The sequence below is a fragment of the Macadamia integrifolia genome, chromosome 2 (genome assembly GCF_013358625.1).
Source record: "Macadamia integrifolia cultivar HAES 741 chromosome 2, SCU_Mint_v3, whole genome shotgun sequence".
Lineage (NCBI taxonomy): Eukaryota > Viridiplantae > Streptophyta > Magnoliopsida > Proteales > Proteaceae > Macadamia > Macadamia integrifolia.
Genome location: NC_056558.1, coordinates 2,766,902 through 2,790,734, shown reverse-complemented (window position 1 = coordinate 2,790,734; position 23,833 = coordinate 2,766,902). Strand labels below are relative to the sequence as shown.

The 23,833-nt window shown below is 38.0% G+C and overlaps 1 protein-coding gene across 1 annotated transcript; it reads left to right on the top strand.

The window, feature by feature from the left end:
* Window positions 1–825: 825 nt before the first annotated feature.
* Window positions 826–23,832, top strand: LOC122089442 (dual specificity protein kinase YAK1 homolog). Its single transcript, XM_042659190.1, has 12 exons — window positions 826–1,519; window positions 10,634–10,833; window positions 18,662–18,815; window positions 18,907–19,016; window positions 19,479–19,548; window positions 19,679–19,761; window positions 19,857–19,935; window positions 20,065–20,105; window positions 20,424–20,546; window positions 23,135–23,279; window positions 23,449–23,563; window positions 23,672–23,832. The coding sequence occupies exons 1-12, from the start codon at window positions 1,349–1,351 to the stop codon at window positions 23,815–23,817; spliced, it is 1,437 nt and encodes a 478-aa protein (XP_042515124.1). The 5' UTR covers window positions 826–1,348; the 3' UTR covers window positions 23,818–23,832.
* Window position 23,833: the final 1 nt, after the last annotated feature.

Genomic DNA, 23,833 nt, shown 5'->3' with positions numbered 1-23,833 from the left:
TAATTTTTGGCTCAGACCAAAAAACCACGTGGTAATTCTTTTGGGTTGTTTTGCACATAAGGCAGTGAACAATTTGCTTAACTTTAACATCTCTCATACAGACGTAGATGTTATGAAATATTTATTAATCTAAGTATTTCTTTTTGCATAAAAAAAAAGTTGGGTTTTTCAGTTTTTTGGTTTTTTAGTTTTTGTTTTCTTGGTGGAATTGGGTTTTCTAAGTTGAATTGCAAAGAGTTACTTATTAGAGGGATCGTAATCGTGCCATGGTTGAAGACTAGAAGGAATGCGAGGTTCTCTTCTTTGCGTGTCTAGGTCTATTCCCAAGATGCTGTCCCCTACGTCAACGTCTTCGATAGATGATACGGCATATCTCAACCGTTCATTAGATAGACAATCCTCCGTAATAGAAATAAATCCCTCGATGAATTTGAAAAATAAAAAACAAAAAAACAGAAGAAGAAATGGTGACCCATGTGGCTGGTGGGTTCCATAAAATCCTTCTCCACTGTTAGATCAACGCATCCAAGAACCACCAATAGATTTAAACAAATCCAAGCGTCGTTAGCGTCAGATCGCCTTCACCGTGTTTTCTCATAGCTATCTTGTCCCCGTGCATGAAGGAGAGATGACGTGGATGCCAGCTCAGCCTCGATGCTCTATGGTCACCCGACTCGTACCATTAGACTACGAAGAGAGTTATCGCGTCAAAAGTAACAAAACCAGGAGAGGACGTTTGAGTCTCTCTCTCTCTCTCTCTCTCTCTCTCTCTCTCTCTATATCTTTTTTTTTCGGGGTTAGAAACTTAGAATCTCTTTCTCTCTCCGTCTCTCTTGATTAATCAAAAGGAGGGTTTGACTTAACCATGGTTAAGGTCAGGGTATAAAATCGGAAAGCTTTGAGCTTTGCCGAAAATCTCTCTCTCGCGTCTTTGAAGGAGAAGACTGAGGCGGAGGGATAACAGTGTTTCTCGGGCCTCGTCTGCAATTCCGTCCGTCTTTATTTGCTTTTGTCGATCACTTGCCCCATCGATAGAGACATCTTAATCTCTAATCCATCCCCTTTTGTTCTTTTTTGTTTCAATGGTGTGGTTGCTGCAGCTCGATCGGTTTGCTTTTCCCGATTGCATGTTTGTTTGATCGTTCCTCGATCATCAAAAATTCGATGCGAATCGAACAATAGATTTTGGTTCTGTTTGAAATGAGGATGGGATTAGAATCATCTGGATAAATTCTTGACTTTCTTCGATCGGTTTAATTAATGGATTATTCTGTTTAAATTATGTTTGGGTTATGGAGGTAGTGGCGATGCTTAATTTGTCGACTTTTGGGGCTTGATTCGACGGGTCATGGATGAGGTCAGCACAAGTAAGGAAGATGAACGTCGGCTACGGGAGGCGGCTGGGGGGCGCTTCCTGACGATGCCATGGAGACAGAATCGAGGAGCTTTTGGTCCTTGTCGTCCTCGGGCGGGGACTTCGCAGAATTCTGGCACCTTGCGTGTTGTCGTTAGAAGACCTGTAAGTGTTCTCTTCACTATTTCGTATAATAGGCAGGAAAGATTCAATTTTTGATTTTGTGTTGTTGCCTATTGTTCTTCTTCTGGAAAACTTCGTTGTCCATGCTTGCGTTGCCCCTTCTTCGTCGTCGTCCTAATTGCACTGGGTCGCTCTCACTTTAACTGCTAGCTGTTGATGAGTTGATGTTTCTGATTCGTTTGGATCTTTAATTGACCATAAAAAGTTTAGTTTTAGCTGGCTTTGAAAACGAACCTCAGATTTTATCTCAACAAACTATGATATAGTACTTCATGTTGGCTCTTTTAGTGACTCTGGAACTTACAGGTAACATGCATTCAGCTAGTCATTTATCAGATGTTGATATTAGAGTAATCCAACACCATCTGTTTCAGTAGTAGGGTTTTCGAAGGCAGATATATGGATAGTGCCACCAGCAGTTCATCAGCCTTCCATAACTGCCCTGCTTTTTTGTGTATGGTCGCAGTTTCTTATAGATTTTTGAGAATAAAAAGGGGCTGCGCAATGAACATTTGCATGTGCATTTTAAGAATAGTAAACCATGTGATACTAGAGAAGAACTCCCACATCTTTAATTGTAGTTGGAATTGGAATCCTATCGCAACAAGGAGAAGAAGAGGGAAAGAAACTAAGAATGATGTATCTTTTTCTTTTTCTCCCCCATCCCCTTTAAAGAGAGAATTTTAGGAAATTAATGATTAAATCAGGTAAAAAATCAACCAAGCTTCCATCCAGTGTTCTGGGGGTCCTAAGTAAGGGACAAGTGAAAAAAGAAGGAAATTTTTGAATGGTGCCGTTAAATTAAGTTGGTCTGGAGGCCATAAAAACGGAACACCAACATTGGCTCCAACCTGACAGAGTTGGAGAAGTGGTTGATCAGCTACATTTATGATAAGATATGAATTCTGGAGAAAGAATTAGAACTGCAAAGTGGCAGGACGATTAAAGGAAGAACTAGAAATAATGTCACAGCATGGAAGACAGGATGCCATTAACAAGGAACTGACATGCTACAAACTGTAGTTAAGAAAGAAACAAGGGGAGTATAAGACTTCATTTTTGGCAAAGTATACTCTGCACAAAATTCACAGTTCTACCACATTGAACTATAAATTTTCCTTCAAAGGACACAACTGGAAGGAATCAAAACAAAACTTTCGCTTAAAGAAGTTGCCTTACTAGTGTTCAAAGTCATCTCTATACTTCTCTTCTACCCATTTAAAAATCATTCATACAGCCCAATTACAGTGCAGAAGCTTCTGAAACTTCTGCCCTTGCCATCAAAGGTGTGTCTAGTCACTCCAATCAAATTCGAAAATTAACACCATGCTCCACAATAACTTCCCCTTTCAACTTACATATGCCATTGGCTTGACAAAAAGATATCCACCACCATTCTAGGGGCTTCCATGTAGCTTTTACCACTTTTAGGTGGGATGTTCCTGATTTTTCATTTTTTACCCTCCCGTGGATCCTTGTAGCCAGTTGTTGTTGTATTCTAGGGGCTTCCCACTAAATCGTGAACTACCCTTTAAAGTAAGATGATAATCCACTCACCATTAGACAAGAACACCTCCAATAAGAACTCCTCTTGTTGGTGAAACATCTCATGCTACGACAACAACAAAACGCTCAACCTTATCCCAACTTAATGGGGGTTGATTACATGGATCCGAGCTAAAAAAAAAATAGGTTGGAGAATTGAGAGTGAAATGAAACTAAAATAAAGTGAAAGGAAAAAAATCCTAGCACCGGTAAGTTAGGAAAATTTTTGCTAGATTAGGTCGGCTATATGGATCATTACCCTCCAATTTGCTCCGTTAGAGGTCATACTTGGGACAAGACTTAGACTATGCATGTCATTCCTCTCAACTTCTCCTATGGTCATTTTAGGCCTACCCCTAGTTCTTTAGCTACTTCAATCGTAATCAGATCACTCCTTATTGGGACATTCCTAAGCCTCTATTGAATATGGCCATACCATCTCAAACGACTTTCTTGGAGCTTGTCATTGATAAATGCGACTCCCAACCCTACACTAATATGTTCATTCCTTACTTTATCCTTTCTAGTTTTTTCGCACATCCATCTTAACATTGTCATCTCTGCAATAGTTGTCAAGGCGTCGCCAAGGCATACAGGTTGTTTGCCTGGGTCCTAGTCAACTGCCGCCTTATTGCACTTCACGTCGCCTTATATTTGTTATTTTATTTTTTTGTATTTTTTATTTCATTTACTTAAGATATTATTCATAAATAAGCAAATATCCCCTATTTGGATTTAATAAAAATAGTTAAAAAATCGAATTCCTAAAGGATAAAAAGTTAACCTCCCAATTCAAGAAAAAAAATTAGATTTTTGGTTGTAGTGATGATTTTCAACTTGCAAATGTTGGGGTTTTTTTCTCAATTCTGAAAATTTTATAAACCTTATCATAGTAGAACATTGCTAAAAACCAAAAGTCTAGTAAAATAATCTTTTGTTTTAATATCTTTAAAATTATTTACATTTAGACGATTTTAACAGCATCCGCGCACTTTAAAGTAAATTTGTCCGGAACATAACTTTGTCATTACAACTCATATTAAGTAATATTAGACTCGTCGGGAAGATGGTTTGCGCTATACCTAATACAAAAAGTCTCATATAAAAATAAAATCATTTGTTCGGTAAAACTAATTATTAACAAGAGAAGTCCTCTAAATGTTGATTTTTTATCACTTAATGTGATTTAGTGGTGATCTTTGATGATTTGATGTGGCTTAATGTTGATTTTTTATGTCCTGATGTGGCTTAATGTATATTATTGATGATACAAGGTATATGTAGCATACTAAATATTGTTAGAAAAAAGTGAAAATGAGAAATAACATTTGGTCACCTTGTTCGCCTTAAGGCAGGTGCCTTGTCACCTAAGCACTTAAGCAACCCTCCAACGCCTTGGTTTGCCTTGGCCCCGTGACAATTATGATCTTTGTTATGCATAACTTCTTTGTATGACACAATTTAACAACCCAACTTTCAACCTTATACATCATAACCGGTTGTAAAATAGTCTTATAGAATTTTCCCTTAAGTTTTAAGGGGATACGTCGGTCACACAAAACTCTGGACGTCCTCTCCATTTCATCCATCGCACTTTAATTCTCTATGAACCATCATCCTCTATGTCTGCTTCTTTATTATGGTTGATCCTAGAAGGCCTAGATATCTAAAAAAATCATTTTACGGTACCTCGCTCCTCAATTTTCACCATATCATTATCCATTATAGTGTGACTAAGTTATACATTATATACTCCGTCTTCAATCTACCAATCTTAAAACCTCTTTTTTCCAAATTTGATCACCATAATTCCAACTTGGAATTAATCCTTGTTTTGGTCTCATCCACCAAGATGATATCATCGGCGAAGAGCATACACGACGGGACCTTGTCTTGGATGCGCTTAGTTAAATCATCCATGATAAGTGCAAACAAATAAGGGCTTTGCAAACAAATAAGGGCTTAAGGCTAATCCCTAATGCAACCCAATCGTAATTGGGAATTCATTGCCTTGACCTCTTGCAAATCTCACCCTAGTCAGCATGCTTTCATACTTATCTTTAGTTTTGTCCATATATTCAATCGAGGCCCCTCTCTTCACTAGAACATGTTGGATTAACTCTTTAGGGATTCTGTCATATGCTTTTTCTAGTTTAATAAAGACCGGATGCAGATCCTTTTTGTAGGCTTTATATCTCTTTATGAGCATCCTCAGTAGGTAAATAGTTTATGTCGTGGATCTACCTGGCATAAAACCAAATTGGTTCTTCGAGATATGAGTCTCTCTTCTCAGAGGGGCTTCAATAACTTTTTCCTATAATTTATAGTATGACTCGTTAGTTTTATGCTTCTATAGCTATTTCAATTTTGAATATCACTTTTATTATTGTAGATTGGAACCACAATGCTTCTCTCCCTGCCATTTTCCTTGTGTTCATAATCTTATTAAACATATTGGTTAGCCAAGATACCTCACATACCTCTTGGCTCTTTCACTCTTCTATTGGGACCTCATCAGGGCTTGGTGTCTTGCCTCCTTTCATCTTTCATGAGGCTTCTTTCACTTTTGCCATTCCAACCTTTCGTATATCTATGACATATGGTGTCTTGATGCATAATGCCTTCTTCTGGGTCATTCCTGCTTGAACTATTTCCATTTATTATGTTCCCAATATACTCATCCCTTACCAACACTCTTCCGTCATCACTTTTGATAGATCTCACATGGTCGAAATCTCAACTCTTCTTTCTCTCATCTTATTTATCTTATAGATAGCTTTTTCCCCTTCTTTTGTGTTTAGATTACTATATAGGTCTTCATATTTCTTCCCCCCCAGCTATCCTGACAATCTTCTTAGCCGCGTTTTTGGGAGCTATACCTCATTTTATCTTGTGCTTTCTTGGTCTTAATGGCTGCCTGGACCTCTCATCCCACCACCAAGTCTCCCTAAGGGCTTGCCAACTAACCTTCGTTTCCCTTGGGACTCTTTTGGCAACCTTCTTAATACAAGGCATTATCTCGTTCCACATCCCATTGGTGTTTCTTAAATTGCTACTTTTTTTTTTGTGCTAACGACGAGTATCTAGGCCTTCGGCCTGACTGGTCACACGGGCCTGTACTAGCCCCACAACCGCATGGATTGGGTCATACTGGGGTTGAATGAGAACCATTCAGCTTTCATTGAAAGTAGTGAAGAGCATTAAACACCCCATGTGAGTGGTCCCGAAGAAGTAAGAGGAGTCAAACTCAGAACCACATGCTTCCTGAGGCGAAGGTCCCTTGCCAACTGGGTTTCTTAAATTCCCACTTATTTGGCCACATCATCAGTAAATGTACCTAGGGAATCGCATTTTGATTTCCACCACCTTATCTTAGAGTACATTGGTTCCCTTGTCCTATGTTTCTGTGTACTGAAGCACATATCCAGGGCCACCAGTCTTGGGTGGTTTGGCTCTCCCTAGGAATAACCTTACAGTCCTTACACAACCGTCTATCGGCCCTTCTAGTTAAGAAGAAATCTTTTTTGGGTTGGTATGATACCCTCTTTTATAGTGTAACTAAGTGCTCCACTCTTTTTCCCAAAGAAGTGTTCACGATGGGTAAATCATAAGCTACCGCCAAATCTAAAATTGAGGTCCCCTCCTAATTCCTTTTCTCAACTCCATAGTCTCCGTGGACACTTTCATCACCTCTACAATCACTCCCAACATGTCCTTTCATATCACCTCCTACAATAATTGATTCATCATGGCCAAAACTAATGTAAGACTAGAATCACAAGTGATCCTAATCCCAGGTAGGATCTCAAAATCTGGCTGAATAGGGAGAAATTTGAGTACTCACAAACTGTGGCTCAGATGGAGCTGAAACTTGGAGTAGATGAAGGTCCTATATGGGTCAACAAACCCTCAAAAGATGAGACAATTCCGATGACTGAATTCAAACTGGTCTTTTGACGGAGCTTTCGAGCTTCAACGAGCTTGCTTTGATCACTCAAACACTCTCTCACAGCAAACAAATAGAAGGAAAATAAGAAAAGGAAGAGAATTTGATGGAGGGGTTGAGAAGGGTGGGAAGAGCGTAATGGAATGGGTATCTCACCCCTTACGTTTTGGGTATCACACCCCTCAAGGGTTTAGGCGTGTCACCTCTCAATAACAGCCTTTCAGCCAAAGAGTATTTATTCAATAAATTCATTAATCAAATCTCCCTCAGTTACAATCAGTTAGCCTCTTAAATAGGCACAACAGCTCCTTCAAAATAGAAGGTTACAAAATAGGAAACTAAATGAAATAGGAAACTAACGAGAAAAGGAAAGTAAATAACTAGGAAACGAACAACTAAAACATTCCTAAACTAATTACTTGTCTAACAAAAGACTCTAAACACCAAAAAGGTAACAAATTCTTGAAGAATAATGGTTTGGTTACTGTTCACGTGAACAATACCTTTCCTTTATCTTCCTTCAGCTGTATCTTTAGAATAAGACAAGAGAGCACTCAAACTGAAATCAGTAGATATTTTCTAAAAGATTCTAACAGTTGTTGCTGCCCTTCTTGAAATTGCTTTCCACCAAATAAAGGATAGTCGTACTTTCCTTTTTTGGAAGATCTTTTGGATGTCAGAACTTGGAGGACTTTCTGTTCACGTGAACAGTAACTTCTTGAACAGTGTTATCTGGCTTTGGGGCTGCATAGTGATTGGTTCGATGGGCCCCCAAAAGGCTGGAAACCTGGCTGCACATATGGCTCAAGGCTGGCCCAAAATAGCTAGATCTGGGCTGGTTCTTGGGGGGTTTGACCCATCTACATCAAAATCGTTGCCCTAAATCATCCATGCAATCCCAAAACTGGCGCTTACTACTCACAATACTGAAACAAAAGTCTCACAACTACCTGCCATTTGGACTCCGCTACTCTTCAAATTGTCGTGAGACACCTCCTGTAGACTGACCGTTAATTGCAACTTGGCAACCAACTACTTCAGTTCTTTAAGAAGGTCTGGATTCAACGCAAGTCTATGGCTATAATGATACCTAGGGTTTAATACTATGCTAAAATTTGACAAAAATATTATTGTCTCTAGCCAGGATCCTACTGTAGTACGAGGTTCACTCGTGGTGGTATTACCGGAGGTGGTGGGTGGAGATGGGGTAGCCCTTGTACTCTATGTTCTCCTAAATGGCGAAAACCCAGGCTGTGATGATCCACCACCTCCTGCTCTAGATGGACCAGCTCCGCCTCTGGTATCTCTGCGTATATCCTCCTCCTCACGATGTGTGCCTTTGCTCAAAGCTTGTACAACCGCCAAGTTCTAGGCTCTTCTTTTATTTGTATATCATCAAGCACATATGCAAGGTCATCACTATCATCATCATTTTCATCACCATAATGATGTTGGGGAGCATGACGTGCCTCCTCAAATTCTATCCTCGCCTTCTTCTTGGCCGCTTTCCTCTTATTCCCTCCCTTCATGTCTTTAGCTATGTCCCTAGCAATATCATCAAAGTACTTCAGTGCATGTAGCCACATCTGAGCAATTTCCAGCCAGATGTTGTTCATGTCTTGTGTCCCCGCCGCCCATAATCTTCTTGTGACAATAGTTGCATTCTGTTTTCCTTTTATCACCATCAATCGGCACTCCGTGTTTCCCCACTTTGACAATTCCTATCGCTACTCCTATCACGTCTCCTACCTCCTCTCTCTTTCTTCTCCCGCCCTCCTTGTTGCCTCCTCTGTCAGCCATTATATATCAGCCTAATATTGATGCATTAAGCACGTCATATGCGACCACTAAAAGTATATGGTAGATACTTATATGTATATTTTTTACTTAAAAATATTTTTTAATAATTATTTTCAATAATATAGCTTCAAAACACTTAAAATTTAATTTCATATTTTTTCCTTTATTTTTCAAATCAAAACAGAATATGCATCTTTCTGTCTATCCATAGGTCGGCTTTGTGAGGGAGCTGTAGATTGGCAATGGTGATTAACATATATATAATAGAGTTCCATCAAAGCTATATTAACCATACTTTTTTCAATTTTATGTTGATGAAAAATCTATTTTCTAGGCCAGAAAAATAAAGTAATTATTTATTAAAAAAAAAAAAATCAACATTGTGAGTTGTAGATCTGCTTCCAGTGTCTAACATATAAAAAATCCATCCCTTACAAACATGTATTTATGTTACTGTTTGCAAAAAAATATGGTCTTGGGGAAAGTGGTTTACCTTTTCAACCTTGGAAGTATATAGATCTTCAGAAATGGGAGCCCTTGGAGTGATCAACAACTTGAGGTGATGATGTGGCAATAAAGAGGAGTCTCCAACTGATTTTGTTTGCAGGTGCAAAGAGGCGAAAATAGGTGAGATGGGGTTGAAAGGAGTGACAGAGTCACCGTCTCACGAATGCACATGTTGTACCAATTCAGCGATATACCGAAATGTGGTACAAAATTTTGGTGAGACGCCGAAATTTTGACCGGAACCTGTACATTTTCCCATTTTGTAGGTCCTTCCATTTCGCCCAAAAAAAAAAAAAATCCGAAATTCCGGATATCGGATACCGGTGAGATTTCGAACTGTGAAATATTATACATAATCTTTTGCACTAATAAATGCATTTTCCTGTTTCTAAATGATTTTTAAGTATCCTAATCCTGACAGTACTTGTTTATTAAAGTGTTGTGGTCATGTCAACCAACCATAGAATATGATGTCAATTTCATATTAGTTTGGGTTAGTAGGTCCTGTTGGATTGTCTTTGATTTATGCTGTGTTTTGGTTAGTTAAGTAGGAATTAAAATCTGCTTACAAAATGACAAGAAAAGACTTAATTTAGGGGCCTTTTGCCTAGAAGTTTATAATGAAAACACCAAGCTACATACTTATCAATGTTTTAAGTGTAATATACACAATATGTATTTCTAGTTTGTAGTATTAAAAAGTTTGTGTCAAACGGTTTGAATGGATCACCCACCCTCAACTGTAACATGACCTGCTTATTAATCGTGTTGTGTTAAAATTTTGTAGTTATCATATTTTCTCATACCCTTACCCTGTAATTCCATGTTGTGTTTCGTGTTTGGATTGGTGGTTCCTGTTGCAAATTGCCAGCCCTCCTGGTGGGACATACAATTGGGATGAGCCCTGGAAGCTAACATCTGGACAATCCAAAGGTTTATCTTCCAGATTAGCCCTCCATGTGGAAAAGCCTTAAATGGGTGGGTTAGCAAGGGAGGGGCTTCCTTGTTGGATTTGTGAGGCAGCTTCCCCTCCCCCCCCCTCCCTCTCCCTCTCCCTCTCCCTTTCTCCTTTTTAAGTATCATCAGATGTTTTGCGTGGGATGTTTTGTTCAGTTTATGGAGCTCAGAGGCCCTTTGTGACTTTGTGCAGATATAATAAATACTTGTTCATGTTAGTATAGGCTGTATAGCTCAATCTGCAGGTTTTTCCCTTTTGAACGAAGTTGGAAGGATGTCTTTACAATTGCTAACATTAAATACAGCATTTAACGTTACTCACAGAGCTTTCATCTTTGCAGCTGGTGGCAAGATTAACCAAGGACATAGTTGAGACATACCAAATATGTAATCCAGAATTCAAGTTTTCTGAAGAATTGAACCCAAAACGGTTCCTTACCAGCCCAGCCACTGGGGTGCTAAATGATGGCCACGATAATGCAAACTCTGATCTTATCCTGACTGTGAACTTTGTCTTGGTCAATGTAGAATCACAGCGAAGGTTTGGTTGTCGTACTTGCTTATTTTTTTTAACCTTTTGCTTTTCCATTAAGAATGTCTGATTGTACTTATTTTATGTGTGGATTGATTTGGTGATGGATTTATATTTTTATCAATTAGATGTGGCAAATTCCAGAACACTGGAAAAATGATTTCTTTTGAAAAATTGATCTGAAGGAAAAAAAAAAAAAAAATCTAAAAGAAAATCTAAGAACTTAAGACTATATATATCTTGACCATGTAATATTAATATTTCCCATTTGTCTTCATTTCACCGAGCCAGAAAGTTAATAAAGCCATGGATGATTATCATCTGCTTGCTTGTTACATTACATAATCAATTAACAAATCCATGGCATGAAAAACATCTCACCGAGTGTACTTTAAGTTCAGATGATTGTTGATTGTCTTGTATGATTGGACCGGGGTGAACCCTGTTTGAGAACCTGGACCAAGAAACGGATCCAAGTTTGGAAGTTGTTCAGTAGGATATTTAGGATTTATTTTATTTGGGAAAAGATATGTAATCTTTTATTCTGGGGAACCAGGCTTTTCCAAAGAATTACTGCTGCTTTCCCACTCCCTTTGATTATCATATACAAAAAAGTCTCCTCCACTTCCCTACCAAATCTCTCTGTATACTTAAAGAGTTTTACTTTCTGCGGCTGAGGCGCCTTGCTTCTGCTTCAGCTTCTCACTTGCTTGCTTTGATGTCCGAAGACGATGTGTTAAGCATATGACATCTCCCCCCCTTCTTGTGCAAACCCTCTTTTGCTCTCTCTTTATTTTTTCTTTTTCCTGCGATCCGTTCTCTCTCTTCATTTTCTTCTTCTCTCAGCTATATCTTCTCTGCTCTTTCCTCTCTTCTTCTTCTTCTTTGTATCAACTCCAGCAATCCTGAACTGAGAAGATAGCGGTAGAATTCCTCGGTTACAAGGCCACTGGACCTGAGATTTGGGTCAATAGCAACTTCTCCTAGGGCGATTCAACCCCCAAAATCTCATTCCAGAAATCCCCTCCTGCTATGAGAGAGTCAGGTTTTAAAAAACCTTCTTATCCTGTTTACCACCAGACCTAGGTTCAGATCCTTCGGTCTTTCTTGTGCATGCTCTTTCGACGAGATTATGTGCTCTTGGAAAGGTTGGTGGTGGCAATTCTATGCCTGAAATATCAGTTCCAGCCAATAAAAGTTGAAGGAGTTCTTCTTCTTTGTTTTTTCTGCTCCACCCCCTCCTGATCATGATTGGGAGGTTGAAGACAACCCTCTCCCATACGTTATTACTGTCTTTAGAGTTGTTTTCCGAAACTAGCCCTCCCTATGGCTCTAATCTCCTCATGTCCTTTGTTTAAATTTAGTTCCTAGTCTACCCTAAGACAATGTATCCTAATCCCCTTCATATCCTTGTCTACCAGCTACCAAGTAACACCTTAGAATATCTGGTTATTTACAACAGTGCCATTCCCTCTTTGCAACTTCAGTTTATTTACAAGAACTGCCTTCATTCTTTAGTAATTGGCTATTGCACTCTTGGGCGGGTCCATAAGTGAACCCAATAGGGTTATTCTGACCCGGGCTCTGGATCATTGTTGGGGGTTCACTGGTGTCAGGAATGGATTTTTCTTCTGTTTCCTCCATTTAATCTCAATAAATTCTAAAATGCCAGTCATTAATATATGGTTCAGTGGCCATTCTTTTCGTCTGGAACTTAAAAAAATAAATTTTATACTCTGAATCCTTCTCAATTAAATATTGATGCCCCGAGACAAGCTTTGTCTCTTGATTTGCAGATTTGCATCATAGCGTTATTCTGTTCTTTTCTTGTATTATTAGAATGTACAAGAATGCTGATTAGATTTGTGTGTCCCATGACTAGCTGAAGCTATATCTATCTTCAAAGAAAATAAAATTTCTCAAGCCCTAAGCTATCTACAGCTTCTCAGTTATATAGTGGGATGGGCTTCGGTTGGCGAAGATAAAGCCTATATATATATATATATAGGCTTATATATACGAAAAGGTTCTCTGAGTTGCTTTTGTGTGGTTTTCCCATAGTTTGAGATTTTGGGTTTCGATTAGATTTGATTTTGATCAAAATCTGTACCATATCGGTTGCAAAATGTCTATATTTTGGCCCGATACTTCGGCGAAACCCTAACTATGCATAACTAAAAATATTGGAGCCTTAAGATTGTAAAAATAAAACACACTTAAATGATAGCTTGGTTCGGACTTCGAACCTTAGGTTGCTAGTGTACACCCTGCTGTATACTTTTTTCTATTATAGCCTATTCGACACATTAGAGCACACAAGATTCATTTTAAACAACTAAAATATGCATTAGGATTAGAGAAAAACCATATTATAGTACACTTTCAAGTGTCCGAAATCCATTCCAATCGATCACAGCGCTGTCTGAATCATTCCATCAAAAGCCTATTTTCTTTTTCTTAACGCTGTTCTTATTTTCTTTCTCCTAATCGATCCTTCGAACTGCTCATCCTCTGTCTTCTTGTCTCATCGATATATACTCATTCAACGCGGGTTCAACCTCTTTTCTTTCCTCCAAGATCCTCTGTTTGATTAGCCCCTTAGTCGTAAAGGGCCTATCAAAATCTCTTAAAAACATATATTTAAAATGGAATCCCGACCAATGTATACTAAATATATATATATATATATATTTTTTAAATCTGTGTCAAGAAAATTCAATTATTTTTAACCAGAAAATCAAATCTAACTCTGTAAAGTCGTATATCAGCCTATGATAACTAACATATAAAAAAAACTGAAGGACAACGACTAAATATTTATCCCATTTTCCCCAAAAAATATTTTTGGGGAAAATGGTGTATCTCCAAATTAGAATCATGCACAAATCTTTCTCAAATTCGGAAAATTTTCTATCTGAACACGTTGTAGTAGTTCCCAACACCTTGTTCCTCCTAGAAATGTAAGTGATATAGCAAAAAATACCAAATATGGGGTTTTCTCCCTCTTGGAGTTGAAAGCAACGAAACTAATGAAACAGAATGCATTGAAATTCGACCTATTTCAATAGAATCGGCGCTTTTATAAATTACTGCTATATATCATGTTGTACAAAACGATTCCAAAATACAAAATATGACTGAAATTTCAGTCGAAATCTTGTAAGGCAAGTGAGATGCATTACATTTCATTTTGACCATCGTTGAAACCGAAAAATCTTTTGAGATTTCAGTGGTTTCAACAGAAATCTCTAACCATGCTTCCCTCTAGCTCTCTCCTTTGCACATACCTTTCTACTCCTTATTTACGAAACCATTCTGTCGCCCCTCATTGGTGCTCTCCGATGCCGCTTTCTCAGAGAACCCTCTGCCTATATATATATGCAATGACTTTCTTGCCCCCTATTTACAAAACCGTTCGCCCCTTATTGGTGCTCTCCTATGGCCATAGTTGCCAAGGCGACGACTTGGCGTCTAGGCGATAGTTGCTTATTGCACTACATGTCGCCTTGTGTTTTGGCACTTATTTACTTATTCATATATAAGCAAAGATCCCCTATTTGAATCCAATAAAAATAATTTGAAAATCAAATTCCAAAAGGATAAAAAGTCAGCCCCTCCGTCCAGGAACAAAAACTGGTTTAAGGTTTTAGGGCTGATTTTCAACTTTTAAATGCTAGAGTTTTTCTCAATTATGAAAATTTTATAAATCCTATCAAGTTAAAACATTGCTAAAATCAAAAGTTTGGTAAAATTATCTTTTGTTTTGATATCCATAAAATTATTTTCATTCAGGCAATTTTAACAGCATTCACGCACTTTAAAATAACTTTGACCGGAGTATAATTTTGTCATTACAACTCAGATTTAAGTAATCTTAGACTTATTGGAAAGCTAGTTTTGTGTTATACCTAATACAAAAAGTCTCATTTAAAAATAAAATCATTTGACCAGTCAAACTTATTATAGAATAAGAGCATTTCTCTAAATGTTGATTTTTTATGACTTAATGTGACTTAATGTTGATTTTTTATGATTTGATGTAGCTAAATGTTGAATTTTAATGACTTTATGTGGCTTAATGTTGATTTTTTATGATACAAGGTATATTTTGCTTACTAAATAATGATAGAAAATAGGGAAAATAAAAAAATAACACTTGGTCGCCTTGTTCGCTTTAAGGCAGACGCCTTCTCGCCTAAGCGCTTAAACAACCCTTCAGCGCCTTGGCGCCGTGACAACTATGCCTATGGCGCTTGCTCAGAGAACCCTCTACCTATATATATATATATATATATATCAGCACACCTTCCTTTAACCTATCCCGTGCCTTTTTCTTTTGAGTAAAATGCTGTTGAAGTCCTTTTCAATAGAACAGGGCATACCTGGTCCATGTGGCTCCCTCATGTGCAAGGTCCCGGAGAACTACGCAAGTTTACCCAGAGAAATGTTTAGAGGCTGTTTTGACCGCCACCAGGTCACAAAATTTGTACCTTACTGTTGGACCAAGCATGCCGCTTCCTGTTTACTAGCACAATCCAAGCCAAATCTTCGAAGGATAGTCTTTCTCCAAAAGTTCTTCAAAGAAGAGTTCTGCTGATGGAATCATCTGTGTTGTCTGGTCATGGCAATGGTTTATAGCTTGGGTGCAGCAAAATATTATTTCCTTTGTTTCATTGGCTTACATGAAGAGACATGAGTACACCTCATAATTTAAAGTGTCCAGCCAATATAGTTGGTAATAGGGGTAGTTAAAGCCTAATCAACTCGTGGACCCAGAATGCCTTAGAAGACCAAGACTAGAAATTTCAAATAATTTCCACCGTTCAAACTATATAAACTTTTAGTGTTAGATCACGTCTTCTATGAAGTACCCTCAGTATCCAGCAAGTGTTAGGTGTGCTGATCTGTAGGAATGAGTGTTGGTTGAGAGTAATAGCTAGAAAGAACTATGATTGAACTCAAGGTTCAAAGATGGGGAACCGCATTTCTATGCTAAATGAAGGATCCTAAAAGTAGATCCTGTGGAGGAGTATATGCTTCTGGCTGTCCTAGTCTAACAGAAAATAATTCTGGAAAAAAGAGAAAGAATACAGTTGTCTAAGAACATCATCACAGTGGTGACGTAATGAGACTTCCTTAACTGTGGAGGAATTAATGACCCTTAGGAGTGAAACTGACCCCAACAACTTCACTTTATAGACCACTACACCTTTAATTTTTTGGAACAAGTGACATATTTAGGAAGTTGCACAATCACCTACTAATGGGCATCGTGACTCGTGCCATAAAAATATAATCGATAACCACAGCCACCACCCTCTATGCCCAAAGTAAATGAATAGAGTATAAAAGCATCAACTCTGCCAAACCCCACTGTGGCCTTTTGATGTTTACCATCCATAATCAGTATCAACTGCTGAGAATTTGAGTAGCAATTACCGCTTCCCACCAAGTTAGGGGCAACATTCATCAAGTTCTTTGTCAACTAGCATGCTTCAAAGGAGGGGCACCATCTGATGAAAAACTGACTGATTGTGATCTTTTTTGGGATGCCTTGGATATGACTCAAATAGTGTGTGCACTTTTTGCAAGTTACCTTACTGAGACCAAACTTGATCTCCATAGCTCCAGATATATTTGGAGGGAGCTAGAAAAGGTAGGGGCAGGCCAAAGATGACTATTGACAAAGTGATCCGAAACGATATGCAAAGAGTAGGGCATGACCCTAGTATGACTTCAGATAGAGCTTCGTGGAGGACAAGGACCCGTGTTGCCGACCCCCTATAGGGGATGTTTCCATGATGTGTCTTACTATACTGCTGTACCTTCTTCTATTATCCCCAAGTTTCTTCTTTTTAACCTCTCTTATGCTTCTTTACTTTCTATTTTCCATCTTGGATCCATGTAGATGACCCCATTCAGTTGGGATAAGGTTATGATTGTTGTTGTTGTTGTTGTTGTCTTACTGAGACCAAACCTGACACCCATTGCCACTTTGAACTGGGTTCTAGATTTAAAATCTTTATAATGCTGTATAACTCCTTTCCAAATGCTCATTCCATCCAAAGCTTTAGCTTACTATGGATCTATATTGTTGTTGCATGTGTCATTCTTAAATACCTGCAAATTGCAGTTTGCAGTGTCATCCATATTAAAATGAAAAATTCATAATAATTGTCTTTGGGTTGTTTCGGTTCTGGTGTTAATCATGTAATTGTGTTTTCTCCTTTCTTTATTATGTACTCTTGGATGACGCTGTACCTTGTATCATCTTATCTAAAAGTAAGTAAATAAATAAATACAATCGCAAATCCAAAGTCATGCAGAACCAATGGGTTTGATCAACTTTATCATCCTGCTCTCACATCTGCACCAGGGAACCCTGCTTTCCTCCAACCCCAGAAAAAAAGAAGAGAAGAAAAGCCAGTGTAGTCAGGTGTTCTAGGTACAGGGAGGAGCAAGTTGCCAATTATTGAAATGGCTTTGTAGATCCTTGAGAATCAGAAAACCTATGGCATGAGGTCAGTGGAGAGAAATATGGTCTTAATTTAATGGTATGCCAACATGGTAAATTAAGTTATTCTTTCCTGTTTGTGGAAGTGTATGAAATGCGTCTTTACTTACAGCATGTTATATATGATTCTGGGAGAGGTAGAATGTTAGACTGGGGCTGCCTATGGTGGGTAGATGGTATTTGAAAGTCTGACTTAGCACATTGTAACAGGGAGAGCTCATTGCAAAAGAAACCATCTTTTCAATATTAGCCAAAAAAAAAAGAAGAAACGAAACTTGTGTGAGTGTGTATATGTTATCGTCAAGTTGTTACTACAGTTATGTATGTTCTGTCTGTGTAGTTTGAAGCCTATCCCCTCATTTTACCTCCCCTCCATTTACCACAAATTTTGGAGAATGGGTGAAAGGGTGTTAAGCTTCTCATGGCTGTTTTTTCCATATGGACAATGTTGCCCATCAAGTACCTTTATTATTTCTTTTCATGTCACAATACCGAGGTTCTATAGCTAAATGGGTAAAACCCCTTCAAAATACACCATTTTGTAGTATTTGATGATAGAAATGATATATTCCTCGAGTTCCCGAATCTTATCTTTTGGGAATTGCTGAAATCTGATACCCCATGTTGGACTTTGACACCTGCACCTGCATCCTTTGTAACATAGGGGGAGAGGAGGGATTGTCTGCCTTCTTGCACGTGTGCACTAAATGTGCATGGCTGAACACGAAAGAGTTGACCTCCTTTTCATCCGCTGTGAGTTTGTGATGGAAGTCATTAGGTAAATCTGAGGAGAGTTGGCATAGTGCTCCTTTGGCTATGAGGAGAAAGCTTGTAGTCCATTTTGGTGGCAGTCCTATGCAGCATTCTATGAGCTTGCTACTGCAGAGTGTTCCTGGTTAGGTGTTGATTTCAATCTGAGACTTCTGCCCACACCATTGGACCCATGTATTCTCACAAAACATGTTTTGGGGTATCAATACATAATTTGCGTTTATGATTAACAAGAGATTACATGCTTCTCTTTTAGAGTGGTAAGAAACTAAGAATTGTTGAGCTATGATTTCTGCTTGCTGTAGGAATGTTTTGACTCTTTTTTAATTGTGTGAATCTGTTAAGACTGTCTTTGTGTACTTGCATGTTCATTTTGCATTAGGTGAGTGGGTTGATCTGAAATAAAGTGGGAAGAGTTGTTTACTGTAGTATGTAGATGTTAACCTTTTAAGTTTTGAGATACCTGTGAATGGAAAAATTGGATTTTCCCTTTGCCTATTTGATTGGCCCTCACCATTCAGGTGTTGATCTTTTCTCTTGAAACATTTGCAGGTATGTTGTCAAAGATGTTCTTGGCCATGGGACTTTTGGACAGGTTGCTAAATGCTGGGTTTCAGAAACCAACAGTTATGTTGCTGTGAAGATAATAAAAAATCAACCTGCATACTATCAACAGGCACTGGTTGAAGTCTCTATTCTGACAACGGTAATCAAGTTGTTTTAACTGTGCTCTTCTCTTGCATGGAGTTTCTAATGGATACTGTTTTAATTCTCACTAAAATCACATGCTTTTGCAGTTAAATAGAAAGTTTGATCCTGAGGACAGGAATCACATTGTCCGTATCTTTGATTACTTTGTATTCCAACGTCATTTGTGCATTTCCTTTGAACTGCTTGGCACAAATCTGTAAGTTTTCAATCTCTATTGCATGCACATTTCTATAAGTCAAGGATACCTATTAATTGATTTCGTTCTATCATAGTTGACCAGGCACCCGCATAGTCTTGTTGTATATGACTATGAAATAGAACAATGATAATTTTAAAGGATTATGTTTATATGCAACATAAAAGCCATATCAATGGATTATGATATAATTGTGCTAGCAATGGCCTAATATGAGAAAACCAACATATAATAAATAAAGCATAGGATATAAGTGAATTTATTAAAAAAACAAAGCACTAAACATAAATCTAAGTAAACTCGTGAATTGTCAACATGGCGTGTTATCGCCTTGGACCCAAGAAAGAGCCTGGATGCCTAAGCGGTGCTTAGGCGACGCCCTGACAACTATCCGTTGTATAGTCATGAAAAATATTATATTTTGTATATCCTTATGTTTGACGTTTTTTTTTGGCTCTTCAGCTATGAGCTCATCAAGATGAATCAATTTAGGGGGTTATCACTGAGCATTGTTCAAGTGTTCTCAAAGCAGGTAATGATAAATGGTTAATATGAGGTTCTATTTAGAAATTTGAGCATAATTTCCTTTTTTGAGTGCTTGACTGATGCTTCCTTAAACAATGAAATTTACCTTATTTTATGTTACTTTGTTTGTTTCTTAGATTTTGCGTGCATTGGTTCTGATGAAAGATGCTGGCATTATTCATTGTGATTTGAAGCCAGAAAATATTCTTCTATGTACAAGGTGAGCTACTTGTTATAATCACTTTGAACTGTATGGCTGTTCATGATTCATGTGTGTTCTTTTAAACTGTAAATATAGTGTCTTGGCATTGACAGTGTTAAGCCAGTAGAAATCAAAATTATTGATTTTGGATCAGCTTGCATGGAGGATCGGACAGTTTATTCATATATTCAGGTTTGAACCTCTCATTTTCTATTAATTTTATCAGTATTGTGATGAGATGTTTTGAGTATCAATCCTGTGTAACTGTTTCATTAGATAATGTTGTTTGATAATTGACTCGTCTCTCTCTTTCTGTTGCAGAGCCGTTACTACAGATCTCCAGAAGTTGTTCTTGGTTATCAGTATCCTAACAAATAAAATTGTAAATTTCATATTGAAGTATCATTTGCATTTTGCATATGACAAAACAGAAAGGTACTTTTTTTTAGAGAAAGTTAGGATGCACTGTCTATACCCTCTGGCTTGGAAATTTAGGCTGCCCTCTTTTTTACCCCCCCTCTTTCTTCCTTAGGGTTTACTGTTGTCTTTCCATTCTGATTTTTCTGGACATGCCTCACTAAGACTCGGAACTTCACATTCTTGCTAATTGACCTAAACAATTCAAAATTCCATCTTGATCTAACATGATATTTCAGTTTGTTCCTGAACTGCACCTTCAGATATACCACTGCCATCGATATGTGGTCCTTTGGGTGCATTGTTGCGGAGTTGTTCCTAGGCCTTCCATTATTTCCAGGAGCATCAGAATTTGATCTTCTCAGACGAATGATAGAAATTCTTGGGTACGCTTTTCTCTTTCATGTTTGTCTTTTAGGTCCAGTATAATTTCTTTTGTTTTATATTATCCTTAAGTTCTATTCACAGTTAAGTTATTCAGCACAACCGGACATGAAAATGAAGCTGGTGATAAATTAATCCAACATAGGGGGCTTTATGTTAACAGTCTAACCAATAAATCAATAGCTTGATGTTGTTCCGATTGGTGTGTTTATTGAGTGTCAAGGTCGTGGCTATTGTCTTGACAGTCGTTTGTACACATACTCATTCGACCTCAAAATCTCCTTGTTTTTCCCTTGAACTTGGCGATTTCCTACTCCCCAACTCACACCCCCCCTCCCCAAAAAAAAAAAACTGCCAAAAAGAATGGGGACTTTTGTGGGAAGAGCCTGATCTTTTTCATCACCGTCTATATGCAGCCATTGCCTGCATTTGGGTGGCAAACACTTTCTGTTTGAATTTAAGTGTCCCTGATATCTTCTCCCTTGGGCTGTTTAACTGAAACACTACTTCCAATTTAAGGGATGGAAAGCAGTTGGATTGATTGGATTTCTCCAATAATTTCTTTCAAATTGTAAGTGCAATGGGAAGGGAAATAGGGTAGGATTGGCCATGGTATATGAGTTTGAGAAATAGAGTAGGATGAATTTGTAATTGGCTTACAGTTACGGCAAACAATATGTGGGATGAGAAATTTTGTTTTAAGAAGGATTTAGAGAAAAGGAGAAGATTCAGATTGTAGAACTCTGTAGGACAGAACAAGAAATGGTCAGAGAATTAAAAAAATATATTTGAGAAAGGAGAAATAAAAGAAGACCGCAAATGGAAGAATTTAGCAAAAGGGTTGGCAGTTGGAGTTTTACATGTCTGGAAGCTTCTGCTATAAACTCGTTTAAATTTCATTCTGCAATTACATTTGGAGTAAATTGAATTCGTAAGACTATTTGAAAGTGAAAGATTAACTACTTTTGTTTTAACTTATGAATGAATAAAGGACCAGAATTATCGTCATAAGAATGAATAAATGACCAGACTTGAGACTTGTAAAACAAATGTAGAACTTACAATAATGCCTCACAATAGCTCAATACAAATGATGATTTCTTCAGCTACTATCACCCACATGTTTTTTTTTTTTGGTAACGATGGGTATCCAGGCCTTCGGCCTGGCTAGTCTGGCGGGCCCATACTGACCCAACTACCGTATGGACCAGGTCATACCGGGATTGAATGAGAACATTTTAACTTTCACTAAAAGCAGTTAAGAGCACTAAACACCCCCGTTTGAGTGGCCCCAAGGAGGTAAGAAGAGTCAAACTCAGAACCACATGCTTCCTGAGGCGAAGGTCCCAGGCCAACTCGGCTACCCCCTTGGGGTGGTTAAAATGTAATTAAACCACATGTTGGTTGTTGTAACTTATAACATCCTAAATGTGGAGCAAGAATTGAAGGTAAGCTATCCATTTTGGGCACTCGATGATTTTTATCCATCCATCCTATGCACTTAGATCCCTGGTTCAATAATTTATGATTACAAACATACTAGGGTTATTCTACCCTCTTGCACCAACTAATTTCTATTTAACCTTTATTACTTACCAGAATTGATGCAGCCACCAGCCCTCTTGCGAGGAATGGGAGCAGAAAGTAGTCTACTTAGGGTAGCCGTGCGCTATTCTAGAAGCTATCTTCTTTTCTTCATTAGTTTCTATTTTGGTGCCAGTTAGGAGTTTGAATTGGAGCCCCTGTTTTTATTTTCATGGCTGTACTAGGAATTAGAAAGTTTTTTCTGGTTGGTCTCAGCCTGTAAATACATGTACAAGCTGTCTATCAAGGCCACAGTTTTGAGTAATAAATCCTCTGTATTGTGGTTTAAAGTTCTAGATAATATTCTAGACACAAACCACACTTCAATCCAGAATCAGTTCTGGCAAAACAGGGACAGAATTGACAGCTATTAGAAGAAATCAAATATCTCACAAACCAGTGGTCTATTCAGCCTAATTTCTGGTAAAATATATTATGATTTCAGATATATCAATCGATGCAAGAATTTTGTTTATTATATGGTGGTTTTCTCTTATTAGGTCATTACTAGCATAGTTATATTATATTGCATTGATATGGCTTCGATGTTGATTCATGATGTGACTTATATGTTAATTGGGGATGTAGCATATGAACATAATTATATCTTTGCTGTACTACATATAATGCATGCCAGCGGTGCCTAGACAACTCCTAGTCAGGGGTACCTTGTTGCCTAGGCGACGCCTCCACAGCGTTGGATCGTATAATCGCCTTGACAACTATGAAAACGAAAGAAGTGATGTTGGAAGCAAGAGTTTTCGCAGTATATGTCATGGTACACTTATGTGCTGTTCGTTGATATGATTATGCTGGTCTTGTTGGGGTATTGTGATATCACATGCCTTTACTCTTTTAATGTCTTCAGATTCTATTGAACAATTTGTCATATTGCTTTGTTCATTGGAGAAGAAAAAAAACATTGCTTGTGTTTCTTGTTTTGTGTTCAGTAACATGTGGGGCCATGTTTGCTAACTTCTTTCTGTGCACATTTGTTATTTAATAGAGGACAACCCCCTGATCATGTACTAAAGGAGGCGAAAAACACAAATAAGTTCTTTAAGCGTGTTGGAAGTGCCCACCAGAATGATGAGGCCTCCATAGGTGGCAGAACTGCGTACCAAATAGTAACTGAAGGGGAATATGAAGCTGTAAGTGCCTAGCATTATTTTTTTTCCCCAGTGAAGGGGAATATGAAGTATAATGACGCTTTATATGGCTACTAGTTCACTCCACATTTATGTAAATATTGTTGTATTCTTTTAGTATTTGGTTGTGATTTCACCCAAAATTTTCCCTTTGCTTCTACTTCCTGTTCAGAGGGAATCGAAGAAACCATCAATAGGGAAAGAGTATTTCAATCACATGAAACTTGAGGAAATTGTCGAGACCTATCCGTACCGGAGAAACATGCTTGAAGAAGAGATCTCAAGAGGTTTGCTGCATTTTTCTTTGTCAAAAATAGCAATTGGCTCTACTGAATATGTTGCTGTCATCATTTTAAGGTTGTTGATTTTATTTCTATTTATGGTCATTGTTGCAGAAAGTCATACCCGCTTAGCACTGATTGATTTCTTGAGAGGTCTTGTTGAGTTTGACCCAGCAAAGCGTTGGTCGCCTTTACAGGTTATTAGCTTGTCAGGATTTTTTCATCCTTCCGGCACTTATCCTGTAGTTTCAAATGTCTAAATTTTAAACTGGACAT

Excerpts from the sequence above, each read along its gene's own strand:
- LOC122089442 (XM_042659190.1), top strand. The coding sequence starts at position 1,349 with ATGGATGAGGTCAGCACAAGTAAGGAAGATGAACGTCGGCTACGGGAG. Across the intron at positions 19,017-19,478 it reads GAACTGCTTGGCACAAATCT|CTATGAGCTCATCAAGATGA; the intron begins GTAAGTTTTCAA and ends TTGGCTCTTCAG. Across the intron at positions 19,762-19,856 it reads AATATTCTTCTATGTACAAG|TGTTAAGCCAGTAGAAATCA; the intron begins GTGAGCTACTTG and ends TGGCATTGACAG.